Genomic DNA, 14,297 nt, shown 5'->3' with positions numbered 1-14,297 from the left:
ATAATGGATTTTTATGGCTAAATTGGTCATTGCCTTATTTACATGGGAAATAAAAAAACATGGGTAAATACCCAGATAAGTGTTTCCTAGGAAACACTTACTCGGGTAAGTGCATTTACTCGGGTAAATAACTTACTAAAAAGCAAATGGGGCCTAAATTACATTTTTTGCTTACATAGTTAAAGAGGGATTAAATTCATAAATAGGGGTGTTTTAATCAAGCAAAGTCCACAAAACTCATTTATTTAATGTACCTTAAATATAAATTTAATGAAAGGAAATGAGACTTAGGTGGTGTTTGATAAATCTAAAATTTCATACCTTAAAAGTTAAACATATCTTTTTGTCTAAAATCTGAAAAGAAGCATATGTGTTTTTTTACTTTTTAGAGGCTCGGAATCCATAAGTTTGTTTCTGTTGGGTTAACCCTTTACCAACTGAAATTTACTAATTTTACTATTTTACCCCTAGAACATAATTATTTGGAAATGTTGAGTTCAATTTGCATTATCTCATAAAAATAATTTTCAACATTAAAGTAATATTGAATACAAATAATAATTAATAATTAATAAATGAAACGATTAAAATTAAAAAAAATAATTAATGACTATAAAATATTAAAATAATTAATAATTTACACAAATAAAAATTAAAATAATTTTTAAAAATTAATGAAATAATTAAAAAATACTAGTTGATAAAAATAATTAATAAATAACACAAGTAAAATTAATAAGAAATCATTAATGTTTAATGAAAAATATGAAAATAATTAATATTCAATAAAAATAATTTACAATTACTAATAATAATAATAAACTGAAACTTGCAGCTACAGTGGCACGAAGACAGGGGGAGAGAGCGAGCGAGCGAGAGAGAGAGAGAGAGAGAGAGAGTTGTATAAAGACGAGAAAGAGAGGTCGAATGGGGAGGGGTATTTTTGAATTTAGGCCACGTCTGAAACGCGTCTGAGCGCATTAAGTGACGAGTCTAAGTTTAAAAATTTCAGATCTGAAAAAACTTTTCAGACCCTATTTCAGATGCAACGCCAAACAAAGGTGGCATTTGAAAAGCAACATTGTGAGATTCAGACGTCTGAAAAGTGTAATCAAACGCCACCTTAATACCTTAAATATAAGATTTAATGATGAGGAATATAATGAATTTAATAATAGTAAAAGTTTAAATTATTTTTTTGCATTCATAAATATCAACTTCAAAGTGTAAGGGAATTTTAGTAAAAAGAATTCCAAAATCTAAACCTGTGAACCTTTCTCTTTTTCGGGTCAATTATGCCTAGTCTAGCTCTTTAAACATTAGTTCTAACACTTTCTCAACAAGCGATTCTGGTGGCACATGGGTAACATCTCCCCATGAATGGGAGTGGAATCTGCTCACAACAAAGTTTGCTCCAACATGGTTCCAACATGACCCGTGTCCACAAGGTTCCAACATGATTTGTGTCTACAAGGTTTCAATAGATCTGTTGGAACTTGTTGGTACACTTTTTGTTGTGAGCAGATCTTGCTTCCTATAAATGATGAAGGAAATGTTTCCACGTGGCCTGTCAGAATTAGGGGTGCAAGTCGGGCGGGTTGTGTTGGGTTTAAGCTCAACCCAAGCCCAACCCTAAGAATTTGGCCTAAGGCCCGAGCCCAAGGTCAAGCCCAAACTGTTCAACCCATGCTGTCCCGAACTGAAATTTGATGCATTTGGGTTGGGCCTGTGCCTAGGTTGGGCTCGGGTCTATTAATCAACCCACATTAAAATTTAACATAATTGTATGTATATATACATAGACATGTCGCCTTGAGTTAGGATTAGGGGTGAACATTATTCAATTAAAACCAAGAAACCAAATAAAAAATTTCAGTTTCGTTTTTTTTTTATTTGGTTAGTTTGTTTTTTAATATTTTGATTTTTAAAACTCAAAATTTGGTTAACCAAAAAAATTGAATTAATCAAATTTCATTATATAATATGTAACATATAATATATTTTTATATTAATGTATAATATATAACAATCTAATGAAATATGGTTTCATAATATATATTATAAATTTATAATATAAAATATATATTATATGCTTTAATACATATATATATATAATATTATATATTATTGAAATTTGGTTTTAATCCAAATAATCGAAAATGAACCAAATATTTTGGTTTTCCTCTAATTTGGTTTCGGTTCAGTTTTTAGTTTTAATTTTGATTTATTTAATTTGTTTTTTAACGGAATAAACAGAATGCTCACCCCTAATTAGGATATGGGAAGGTTGGGCTTGGGCTGAGTTTGAGTTATCTAAGAGGTAGATCCGAGCACTGCCCAAAAAAATAAAAATGCTCAAATGTTTGGGTCCAAACCCAATCCGAGGCCTTAAAATCCAAGCTCAGTCCATATAAAATTATGAGCTGGATCAGTCCAAGCTCGGGTTGGGCCTGCTCAAGTTGCACCCCTGGTTGGAATAATACAGCTGTATGGGAGTTTGGATGGGCTCCCATATGGCACGCCCCACAAGTGCCCCACAGCACATCTTCCCAGTGCATTAGGAATATCTCCCCATGACAAATAGAGGAGTTCAATGCACCTCACACCAATCTCACAGTGCACCACAGCTGTGCATTAGGAACATCTCCCAGCCCAATGCACTGAGGTTGGTATGAGACATGCACTGTGAGGAGCAGATCCGATCATAGAGAAGATGTTCATTTCTAGATTCTCCCTATGGCAAGTATAGGAGATGTTCCCAATACACGAAGGGGATGTGTAGTGACTTGTGGGACACGCCTTATGGGGAGCCTCTGAATAGGCCGGAGTCCATCACTTGTCCCACATGCAGATTAATCCAACGTGGCAGCTCTATTGAGTTTGACCAATAAAGAATAGAGGAAGTACACAACTGTGAGCCAAGTTTTTCTGAATTGATACAAGGCCATGCCAAAGTTTTGTGTTATTAACTTATTAACTTGTGGTCTGGTCCAGCTTTGGCATGGGCGGAACATAGCCCTAATTCGCAACAATTTTCATGACATCTCTATTATTTTAAAATTTGTTTATAGTAATAAAAATATAAAATTAAATTATTAATAAAATAATTGATATTAAATAATTAGCATATGTGTAAAATGTATCAATCCAAAAAGTATTAACATATTAATAATTATAAAATCCTAAAAATCATTAAGAATCTTATTAAAATTTAAAATAATGACAAATGAACTATTAATAAATTATAATACTTATGAATTATTACTTATTCATAAATAAATAAATATTATTTAAAATTTTAAAATATTATTTTTATTATATATTATTACTTAATAAATAATAAGAAATTAGAAATAAATAAAAATAAAATACTTAAAACAGTGCTTTCAACCCAACGTTGACCCAAACTACCAAACCATTCAAACTGACACTCAATCAAGATTTTGAGTCCAATTTTCCTAAAACCCACCTTTTGGTAAAAAAAAAAAAAACACCCAACCTGAGTGGTTGAACCATTGACCCATTTGAATATAGGTCAGCTTTGATCAATGCAAGCCCGTGCTCACACCATTTGAGTAGCCTCATGGAACCTTGCACTAGAAATATCCCCTATAAAATAAAGCACATAAGTATGGAGATATTCCCAATGCAAGGTTATAACTATTCGAATGGGGCTTGCACTGACCAAGACGAACTCCATTCGACCCAGTCACCAGGCCATAGGTTCTAGAGGCCATGACTTTTTGTTTAGTTGTCTAGTCGGGGTGATTTCTAGAGGCCAATGGGGCTTACACACACAATGTATGTGCAAACTTCTAGAGGCCATGACTTTTTGTTTAGTTGTCTAGTCGGGGTGATTTCTATAGCAATTCAGGGCAACTTTTCGAGATCTATGTGTCCCAAAGAGCATCTTGCCCTTTTTTTTTGCTAAAAAAACCATTTGGCTTGAAATCCCAATTTTTAAGTTTTAACCATTTTTTACAAATAAAAATTAAAAACTGAAATAAAAATATATTTAAACATAAATTAACACATATAAATACATATATCATATGCAAAATATAATTATACATATGTACACATATATTGGTATTTATATATATTATATACATAGGTTGATGTTTCAGTTTTTAAAACCCAGACAATTATCCATGTCAAAAAAAAAAAAAACCCGGACAATCAAACTGATGACATGCGACCCAAAGGCAAAAATGGTTCAACCTTTAGGTCATTTTTTAAAACACTACTTAAAATTAATATGTATTAAATAATTGCAAAGTCACAAATAAGGCATTTAAATTTATTAACAAAGTATTTAAATTAACAAAAATGTTAAAAGAATTAATATATTTATAAATTATTAAATAATAATAAAAGTAATTTAAATTAATAAAAATAATAAATATTTTAAGGGTCCATGTGCTTTTTTCATTCATATAGGTATTAATAGGATCCAAACGTGTATGAACATATATTATGTAATAATTATATAATACTTTTAAATAAAACTTACCAAACGGTATTTCTATTTTTGAAAATATTTATCAGCACATGTTACCAAACAGTCTTGACTTTAAAAGACCAATTCCTTGAGCTTTTGAAAGATCTTTTATTTTTCTTGAAGAGAGAAGGAGAGAGGCTGCAATTTGGGTAGGCTCAACAAGAGTTTTTACACGGGTTGGGCAAGTTTTTTAGGCTTTGTGTTGGGATTAGGAAAAAAACTGAGCCTGACCTAAACCTTAATTGGGATTGGGTTAAGGCCTCGGATTGAGCTAGCCAGCTACCTTAACAATTATATACATGCATGGATGCATTTTATTTACATACATACATTATATATAGAGAGAGAGATACACACACTATGCAACACATGGGAAAATCTAAAAGATTGAATAATTTTATTTACTATTAATTAATTGATAAATTAATAAACAAAGTTTGTTGTTAATTAAATAAAAATATTCAAATTTATTGTTAATATTTAAAATTTTAATAATTGTATTTTTTATTTAATGTTGATTTATACAAAATAATTATTGTTAATTTAATATAAATAAATATTTTTTAATAAATTTAATTTTATTAATCATTTGTAGTAATTTTAATAATCATTATTATTTTCAGTATTTTTAAATGAAAATTTGATTGACTTTAAATAAATAAAAATAATTACAAAAGCTAACATTTTTATTAATTTCACTAATAATTAAAAGTCATATAGGAATGGCAACGGGATGAGTTTGTGGCGGGGCACCCCATCCCTATCCCCACTCCATAGTCAAGACACTCTACCCCATCTCCGCCTCACCCCCAGTGTCAGGCAGGTTCAGGGCAAGGCACCCACTCCTCATCAAGGATGCAAAATCCTCGAATTTTCCCTGTTCCATCCCTAGTGTCGGGCGGGTTCAAGGTAAGGCACCCACTCCCCATCAATCCAATATTCAATTTGATGACAAAAATGATCAAAAGGATATACTGAGTATCAACCACATGATAAATTTCTAAAAGTACACTAAATTGCTTTTAATTTTTTAAAATATAATTTTATGAAAATTTTGGAAAATTTATTAAATTTGTTTAATTTTGAAAATTTATTTTTAAATTATTATTAAATAATTTATTTTCTTTTTAAATAGTTTACTTACAGAATTATACTAATTTATCTTATATTTTCCAATATTATACTAATTTATCTTAAAAATTTGTGTAATTATTGGTTCAAATTACAATTATCCCTTTCCCATACACATTTATCTTTAATAATTTACAATGAAAATTACACAATTTTTCAATAGTTTTCCAAAATCTATCAAATGTAATAAATTTCCTAAAATTTCCAAAATATTCCAATAATTATTTAATACATTTTAAATAAACTTTCAATTTTTGTCCAAATAAACTTTCAATTTTTTTCCAAAAGTAAAATATTATATCTTTTAATTTCCAAAATGTTATTTTATGAAAATGTTTGAAAACTTTATTACATTTGTGTAATTATGGAGATTTATTGAAAATTATTTTAAATTTTTATTAAGTAGTTTACTAACAAAATTACACTAACTTATCTTTTATTTTCCAATATAAAATAATTAATAATTTCATTTTCCAACATTATAATATTTTATTCCCCAATCTACATTTGGTATTAGCTATAATAATAAATTTTATACTTTTTGATAATTGTTAAATATAATTCTCAATTTTATAGAAATTAATTAAACGGTTTTCAATTTCTATTAGGTAGTTGGGTTGGGAATGGTGACATGGCTTAATGGGGGTGGTGGGAAGGAAAGAGGAGAGAAAAGTCAAGGAGAATGTAGGGCTAGGGTATATATATATTTACAAACTAGGCATATATACATTTACAAATGAAATTTGTACAAAACGATGGTTGTAGTTATTTTCAAACATTTATACTCTTAAAAAAACTATATTTATAATTCTTTCAAACCCAACTAACCCATCCAAGGCTGACAAAACCCAACCTCTGCCCAAGCCCAGCCCGAGTAGTGTTGGGTAGGCATTGATTGGGCTGGGTTGATAATCTCTGATTTGACCTCGTGTTGAACCATGCTCGAGCCCGTGGTTTGCACATTTAGGGTTGGTTTTGAGTTGAACCTAAACCAACCCAATCCACCTGATTGCACTCCAATCAACTTGTGTAGCACATAGCTAGGGCTGTCAATGGGAGACCGAATCAGCCCCCCCTCCCCCCCTCAAATGTCCCACAATACATCCCCACCGTGTATTGGAAATATCTTCTGATGATGATCTCATCATTTCAGGTATTATCATCGAGAGGTGTTCCCAATACACGGCAGGAATATGCTGTGGTACATTGTGGGGGGCTGATTTGAATTCTGTCAATGGACTCTAAATTCTATTATCCCCGATTTAGATGTTAGAATTTGCATCTGATTAACAATCAGATCTGATGCGGATTTAACCCCCTCCAATCCGATTAAAATCCAAATCAAATAAAAATTATTATTTTATATATTTATACAATATAATTATGTATATAAAGATATTATATATAATTGTATAAAGTTTATAATTGATATATTTAATGTATTATATTTATATACATTATTATGCATATACAAGTTAATTAAAAATAATTAAAATTTTCAAAGTTTTAAAATTTTGTCATTTTAAACAAAACGAGATAGATGATTGTGGATTAAATCAAAATCTGATATAAAATCTAACATGATAATTGGATGTGGATGCATATTTAGAAGTTTCATAATCGAATGTAGATACGGAAACAACTAATTCCAATCCGAATCCCATCTATTTACAGCCCTAGTAGCATGTTGTCTAAGTCCTTGTAGAGGAATTCATATTACTTCGTGTTTGTGTAGGATTGTCTTTGTTTAGGTTGAGTTCGAATTTGCTCTTTATAACATTGTTCTCACAATCCCTTGCAGTTATGCATCGGGAATATCTCCTATGAATAAAAACATGCAACGAGATATTCCCAATGCATGGTTGTAAAGTGATATGAGGACGGCGTTACCGACAATTTTGTGAGGATCAAATTTGAGTTCGATTGGGAAGGGGCTGACGAATTACATATAGGAAATCGACATGGATATTACAGAAAGCATGCGGAAGGTAATTTGGAAACAACTGGGCTCGTAGAAGGGTTTCTTCTTTTTGTTGACAGACACAAAGGATTTGCTAGCTTCCATTTTCTGTTGTTGTTTCTATTTTAATTTCTTCAATTGTTGTGCAATATCAGAATTATAGAGGATAATAATAAAAACAATAATAATAATAATAATAATAATAATAATTTTGGTTTTTATATGTATGATAATAACTATTTTTACAATTCTTGCTTTTATATGTTAAATAAAAATAATATTTCATTTTCATAGCAAGCTTGGCTCAAAATTGAGCTCAAGCCAAGTCGAGCTTATTTTTTCTATTTGTATAATTTGTTATTTCTATAGGAAACTTGGATCACAGTTGAGTTGAGCCAAGTAGAGCTTTTTTTTTTTATTTGTATATTTTCTTTATTTTTATAGGAAAGTTGGCTCACCGTCGAGCTCGAGCTGAGCTGAGCTCGAACTTATGAGCTTTTGAGTCAAGTCGAACTCAACCTCAAGTCTATCTTGAATCAAGTTCAATCTTGAGCTTAATGGTCTTTTGGCGACCTAAGCTCGAATAGCCAAATATTTAGTTCGGCTCGGCTTGGCTCAAATCCACCCCTAAGCCAAAGATTTGCACCTTTAGGGTTGGTCCCTGGTTGACCTTCAACCCAACCCACCCAATTGCACCTAACCAGCTTGTATAGTACATAGCTAGGGCTGCCAATGGACTCTAGAAGTTTGATACCCTATTCGACTTCAAATTCAATTATCCCAGATTTAGATGTTAGAACTTGCATTCGACTAATAAAGGGATTTAGTCCTATTTGATTCAATTAAAATTTCAATATGATAAAAAATTATTACTTTATGTATATATATATATATATATATATATATATATATATGAATTTATGTAATTTTTATATTATTTATTTTTATGAAAAGCATGTATATATATATATATATGATGAAAATAGTTGAAAAATACTTGTATTTTTTTCTTTATATAAATTATTATATTTTCTTTTCCTTTTAATAATTTATTAGTTTTTTTTTAAATTAAATCTCGGATTAGATTCGAATATCTGACATTCTTGATGGATTAGGATTCAAATAAATATTATATTTGTGAGATCCAATGGGATCTTTGGGTCATACCATATATACGATTATAGTATGGGATCATACATACATATACCCCGATTTAAATCTGATCTGATCCATTTGCATCCGTAAGGCCAGCTCAACAGAATAGTAGAGCTCTCACCCTTAGCCATGGTGACTGAGTCATCGCACCGACATCCTACCACTTATCCACTACCAAAAATGTGACTTGCCTACAAGACACTAGGTGGTTCAACCAAGGAATCAAAGAACTGAACCTTTTATGCAATCCCCGGTCTAGGTCTAGCAACCAGCAACCATGGCTACCAACTTACGTAAAGGCCTTGGTCAGGCCACTTCAACTACCTGTCTATCCTAAGTCGCGTAAAAGGCATTGGTCAAGCGGCCTCATCTATTGATCATTCCTAATTAAAGAATCTTGCGAGATAAGTTGCAATAGCTTAGAGTTATAGAAAAAGCTTTATTCTTATTAACAAAAAGGGACCTTGACTACTCAAGGCATATAGTATTTTTTTAGAAAAAGAAGGAAACAAGCAAAAGTCCAAGGGAACGCAAGCCTGATTTAGCACATACACAGCTCTAGGTCGATGACCTTGGCCCCGCACATGATGAACCCAACCATGGGGGAGGGAGTCCCGAGATAACGCCCGTCGACAAATGCCATGCCTCCAAGAACTTCTCCTTCCAACCCTGATGGAGGAATCCGGTGCCATTATATATTCTAAGCCAAGTAGTACTACCCCCTCAACAACTGATATGTTAATTGCTGCACCCTAATTAACCAGAGTAATTTAATGAACAGCCACATTATCATTAACTTATAATCTACTTGTTCATGCAGTTGTTATATGTACTACAATTATGAGGAAAAGAAATATCAAATTATTATTGTTTGTTGAATCGTTAAGAAAATGGTGGTATTAAGCGAGAGTAATTGTATAAAGACATGCACAAGTTTTTAATTTTTTTACTTGGTGTTCTGAGGTTTTGGTTTTTTTCCTTTTAAATGGAAAAACTCTAAACATGTAGAAAAATACAATTGAAATGCCACTAGTCGGGTCGGGTTGGTATCGGATTAGACCCTATTAGGTTGGGTCGGGCTTGAAAATTAATTATGTATCTTTTAAGACGGGTTGGGGCACTTGCCGATCTCTACTTGATCGGAGATTCACTCAAAAGCCCAACTGTGTTCTTTTCGTATCTTCTGTTCTCCTTCAGGCGTAACGTCGTTTTTTATATTAAAAATTATCCGAATCTGCTTCGGCTTCTTCCCTTTAATCGTATCAGCGACCTTCTGGCAAGTCAAATCCAACAACCCTTTGATATTACGGTAGTTGGCAGCCATTATAAGATGGTAAAGTTCATCGACACCGACGTCGATATACTCTGCGTCCCATCTTCTTCTTGGAATCAAAGTCCACGTGTTTCTTCCCTTTAATCGTCCATCTTCTTCTTGGAATCAAAGTCCACGTGTTTCTTGCAATAATCAATCACCTTGGATAAGATATTGCTGCTGACGTTGAGCAACGGAATCACATCGCCACCAAAACCATCTTCGACCATTTGCTTGATCATCTCAGACTGAAGGGCGACGGCCTCGTCGACCTCGAAGTGCTTTTCGTCGGAGCTCCTCAGGACGAGCTTCTTCGAGGACGAGGACGAGGACGAGGACGAGGGCGACGGCAAAGAGGAGGAGGAGGAGGCCATTGCAGTAGAAACAGATGAGGAGGAGAAGAGAGAGTTTGAAGATTTTGATGCCAACGCTCTTTCGGTGGTCTCTTCAATTTATAGTAACCCAGCAACTCCCTCCTCTTCCTCTCAATGCGTGTTCGAACAGAACTCTATTTCTACGTATAGACTTCTTGATTATGATTTATGACTGCAACTCCATGTGTAGAAAGGAAAGTATATAATTTTGTGAGGTCGAGTTCGTTTAGGTTTAGGTTTCTTATTCCTATTTAAGGAAATAAATTAAGCTGGGCTCGTAAAAAGAGTTTTCTTCTTTGTGTTGACATAACACAGAGGCTTTGCTTCCATTTTAATTTCTTCTCTTCTACTTCGTTCTGTTTAAGAGATGGAGATCGTATACATGGATATAGAAGAAGATTTGCAAGAAGAAAAGGAAGTGACTGATGCGATAATAAACCGTCTACCCGTTTCACTTCTCAGCTTAATAATCTCAAGGCTGCCCATCGAAGAAGCAGTAAGAACAGATGCAGTATCACGGCGATGGAAGCATCTATGGAGGTGGATAATGCACATCGATTTTGATTCTTTCACAGAGAAAAGATACAGTCTTGATCAGGTCAGTCGTATTATCAACTGCGTCTTTTCACTTCACTGTGGTAATATCTGTAGCTGTAGGATCACCCATTATCTAAGCCATAACAAAAATGGTGACGTGAAAGGATGGATTGAACACCTGAGAGATAGGAGACGACGAATTCAGGAGCTTGCTCTCACTTGCGTTGATGATCCTCATGATCTGGGTGATCTACTATTCCTCCCGGTAATTATTGAACAAGAACAAATATCAAACGACCTACCGCCGGGCATCTTTGGTTGTCAATCTCTGCGTGTGCTTGAATTGAATAAATACTTCTTAAGGGATGCCTCCCCTTTTGAGAATTGTGCGAACCTCCAAACTCTGAATCTCCAGAGCGTCTGCCTTTCGGATGATACTCTCAATAAAATCATATCTAACTGCGTCGCATTAGAGAACTTGATCCTGAGTAAGTGCTGTGGTTTATCAAAGCTTTGGATTAATTGCGGAAATCTCAAGAGCTTAGAGATTAGTTTCTTCATCTGCAAATGGGAGGAAATTGATATTCAAGCCATGAATCTTGCAAGCTTGGTGATTGATACTGTGCACTGTCCACACGGCTTCAGATTTAATACCCCCAAGCTCACAGAACTTCGCATCAATCATCAAGGGGGTCAGAACTTTTTTCCAAATCATCAGTGGGAGTTCCGCATGGTTAATAATCAGCAGCTGCTTCGTAGGAACTTCATGATTGGTAGAGGCGGATATACGAAAACTGCAGAAATTCTCGAATCCTGTAGCGGTCTCTATGTGGTAAGCTTCTGTTTCCTCCATGTAAACTGCTATTTCATGCATGATGATCGAGTCGATCAATTTCTCATACTTTTAATCTCTTTACTTTTTCATCGATCACAGAAACCTCGTACCAGTCATAATCTTCATTATGACGATGAGTACACATGTTCATTCAATAATCTGAGGAGACTATTCATCAAGGTTAATTTGAAGGATGTAAGGCAGGCTACTATAATTGCATTCTTCTTTAGATGGTGCTTCTGTCTTCAAGAACTTAATATTGAGGTGAGCTCTGAGACAGTGCTAGCTAATATATATTTTGAATTAATCTTGAGGTCTGTTTCTTAAGTATTGATTATATTGTTAATCTAAACTTTCTTTCTTTCAGATTGATGATGGAAGGATGTCTGAATCAGATCACGATTGTCTACCATATCCAGTGTCTCAGTTTTGGGAGAGGCGGGAGTACTGGATCTCATATTCCTTGAGAAGAGTGCAGATGAAGGGTTTCAGAGGGCATGTGCTTGAAATAGAGTTTGCCAAGTTACTCCTAACAAAAATTTCATTGCTTGAAAACATGGTGATCCAGTTACATGACGAGTGCTCACCAAAAGGAGAAGCTTCTACAAGAGGCTTGCTGTCCCTGCCAATGGCTTCTACCCATGTCTCCATTGTAATAAAATCTGCAAGGAATAGGTTGAAAGCTAAAGCAGTGCAATCCTGAGGTTGTTGATGAATGTTTGATTCTTTTTTGAGAAACTTGTATTTAGTTAGTGTTATGATGGATTGGAATCATACTTCTATCTTTGATAATTTTTTTTTATAGAAATTTTACTTACACTCATGATAATTTGATATATATCTCTCTGAATTTTGAATAATTCGAGTTAAATTTTGTATAATATGGATTTGGATCAGTCTCTTCTTTGAATTTTTAAGTTTGAGTTTTCTTTTATATATATTTTGGTGTAATTGTTAAAAATTGATTTATTGAAATGTACATATTTATAAATGTCAATACAGATTATATTTATTAGTTTCTAAAGATTGAGATATATCAATGCATATTTTAGTTCCTTCCATCATTTTTCAATGTTTACCAAGTTTGTCCTATTTCACACTTCACATAAAATATTGAAGTATGCATTTCTTATGTTTATACAGCTTATTTATAATCATCTAAAGTTTATTATTATTATTATTATTATTATTATTACAATTTCTAGGACTTATTTGAATTTCCCTAGCGTATTTATGTGTATCTTAGTTATCCATTGTATCCGTATTTATACAAAGCATATTGTTATACATCTTTTTTAATTGCATTTCCTATACTTCAACTATTGGTCCCTCAATGTGAGTCCGCATCCCCTCCCCACATCTACCCACATAACATCGCAGCCACACATGGAGAACATCTTATCCTCCTGCATAGTATTATGCATGGGGAGATGTTCCCAATGCACAGGGGTAGAGTGTTGTGGCTAGACATGGGTAGGAGATCCTGATTTCCGCAATGTACCTAGGTTGCAAATGGTATCAAATTATTTGAAATTTGCATTTGGAAATTTATCCTTATCCAATATGCGATAATCTAATTTGATTTTAATCAAATATATATTGCTTATATGCACATGCCACTTGTGTTGTATCTATTAATTAAGTTGGTCTAAGTGTTAGAAGTTGACCAGTAGGTTTAAGCCTCATAGAAATCATTTTTAATTCATTTCGTTGATAATATAGTATTCAATGTTTCTAGGTATAACTATTAATGGTGATTATTTTCATAGGTTTTAGGTTATCACTAGACCTGTTCATGGGCCGGGTGGCCCGACAGGCCGGCCTGGCCCGACCCCCGGACGGGCTTGAATGGGCTTTTTGGCCCACAGGTTTAACCTTGGGTCAAAAAGCCCAGCCCACATAAAATTCGAGCCGGGCACGGGCTTTGCCGAAATAGCCCGACTCGAGCCCAGCCCGGCCCGACCTATAGTTAAACCTAAGTAAAAACCCCATGTGATGTCCATTTGAATAAATTTCTTTATTTGAGAAGGTTGTTAATTCACTTTTATATTTCGGGCTTCGGGCTTTTTATTAGGGCCGGGCTCGGGCCCAAGTTGTAGGTCCGTTGGTCGGGCCGGGCTCGGCCCATGAACAGGTCTAGTTATCACAAAGCAGGAGATCGGTTAAGAGTGGCATCTCCTATTCTCCATAAATTTTTGGATGAATTTTATCTGTATATAATGTTGTTGAGTGTAATTTTATCATTGATTTGATGCATTAATGTTTCAATCTGATGCATTTGCAACCAACATTCTATGCATATTATAAAATTCAGATATTGGCATTTTGTGAGGATAGTCTTTTTTATGTATTATATAATTGTCTTAGGACTTTAGCGATATGTGAACTTTCATTTATGCCCGAAATATAAAAGCATAGTCAAACATCACCATCAATATCAAATATCCCATGCACCGCACGGGCCATTCCACTAGTATAGTGAAAATTTGTGA

At 33.6% G+C, this 14,297-nt stretch overlaps 1 protein-coding gene and 1 pseudogene across 1 annotated transcript; one reads left to right on the top strand and one right to left on the bottom strand.

The window, feature by feature from the left end:
* Positions 1-9,842: 9,842 nt before the first annotated feature.
* On the bottom strand, positions 9,843-10,441 carry LOC104585980 (SKP1-like protein 11 pseudogene; annotated as a pseudogene).
* A 342-nt stretch (positions 10,442-10,783) lies between these two features.
* Positions 10,784-12,508, top strand: LOC104585981 (FBD-associated F-box protein At5g22730-like). The gene is made up of 3 exons (XM_010243053.2): positions 10,784-11,802; positions 11,905-12,069; positions 12,173-12,508. The coding sequence occupies exons 1-3, from the start codon at positions 10,801-10,803 to the stop codon at positions 12,506-12,508; spliced, it is 1,503 nt and encodes a 500-aa protein (XP_010241355.1). The 5' UTR covers positions 10,784-10,800.
* The last annotated feature ends 1,789 nt before the right edge of the window (positions 12,509-14,297 follow it).

Source organism: Nelumbo nucifera, chromosome 3 (genome assembly GCF_055504915.1).
Source record: "Nelumbo nucifera cultivar China Antique chromosome 3, China Antique-T2T, whole genome shotgun sequence".
Lineage (NCBI taxonomy): Eukaryota > Viridiplantae > Streptophyta > Magnoliopsida > Proteales > Nelumbonaceae > Nelumbo > Nelumbo nucifera.
Note: the sequence above shows the minus strand (reverse complement) of the source record. Positions and strands in the feature narration are given on the sequence as shown.

Excerpts from the sequence above, each read along its gene's own strand:
- LOC104585981 (XM_010243053.2), top strand. The coding sequence starts at position 10,801 with ATGGAGATCGTATACATGGATATAGAAGAAGATTTGCAAGAAGAAAAG. Across the intron at positions 11,803-11,904 it reads CCTGTAGCGGTCTCTATGTG|AAACCTCGTACCAGTCATAA; the intron begins GTAAGCTTCTGT and ends CATCGATCACAG. Across the intron at positions 12,070-12,172 it reads TTCAAGAACTTAATATTGAG|ATTGATGATGGAAGGATGTC; the intron begins GTGAGCTCTGAG and ends TCTTTCTTTCAG.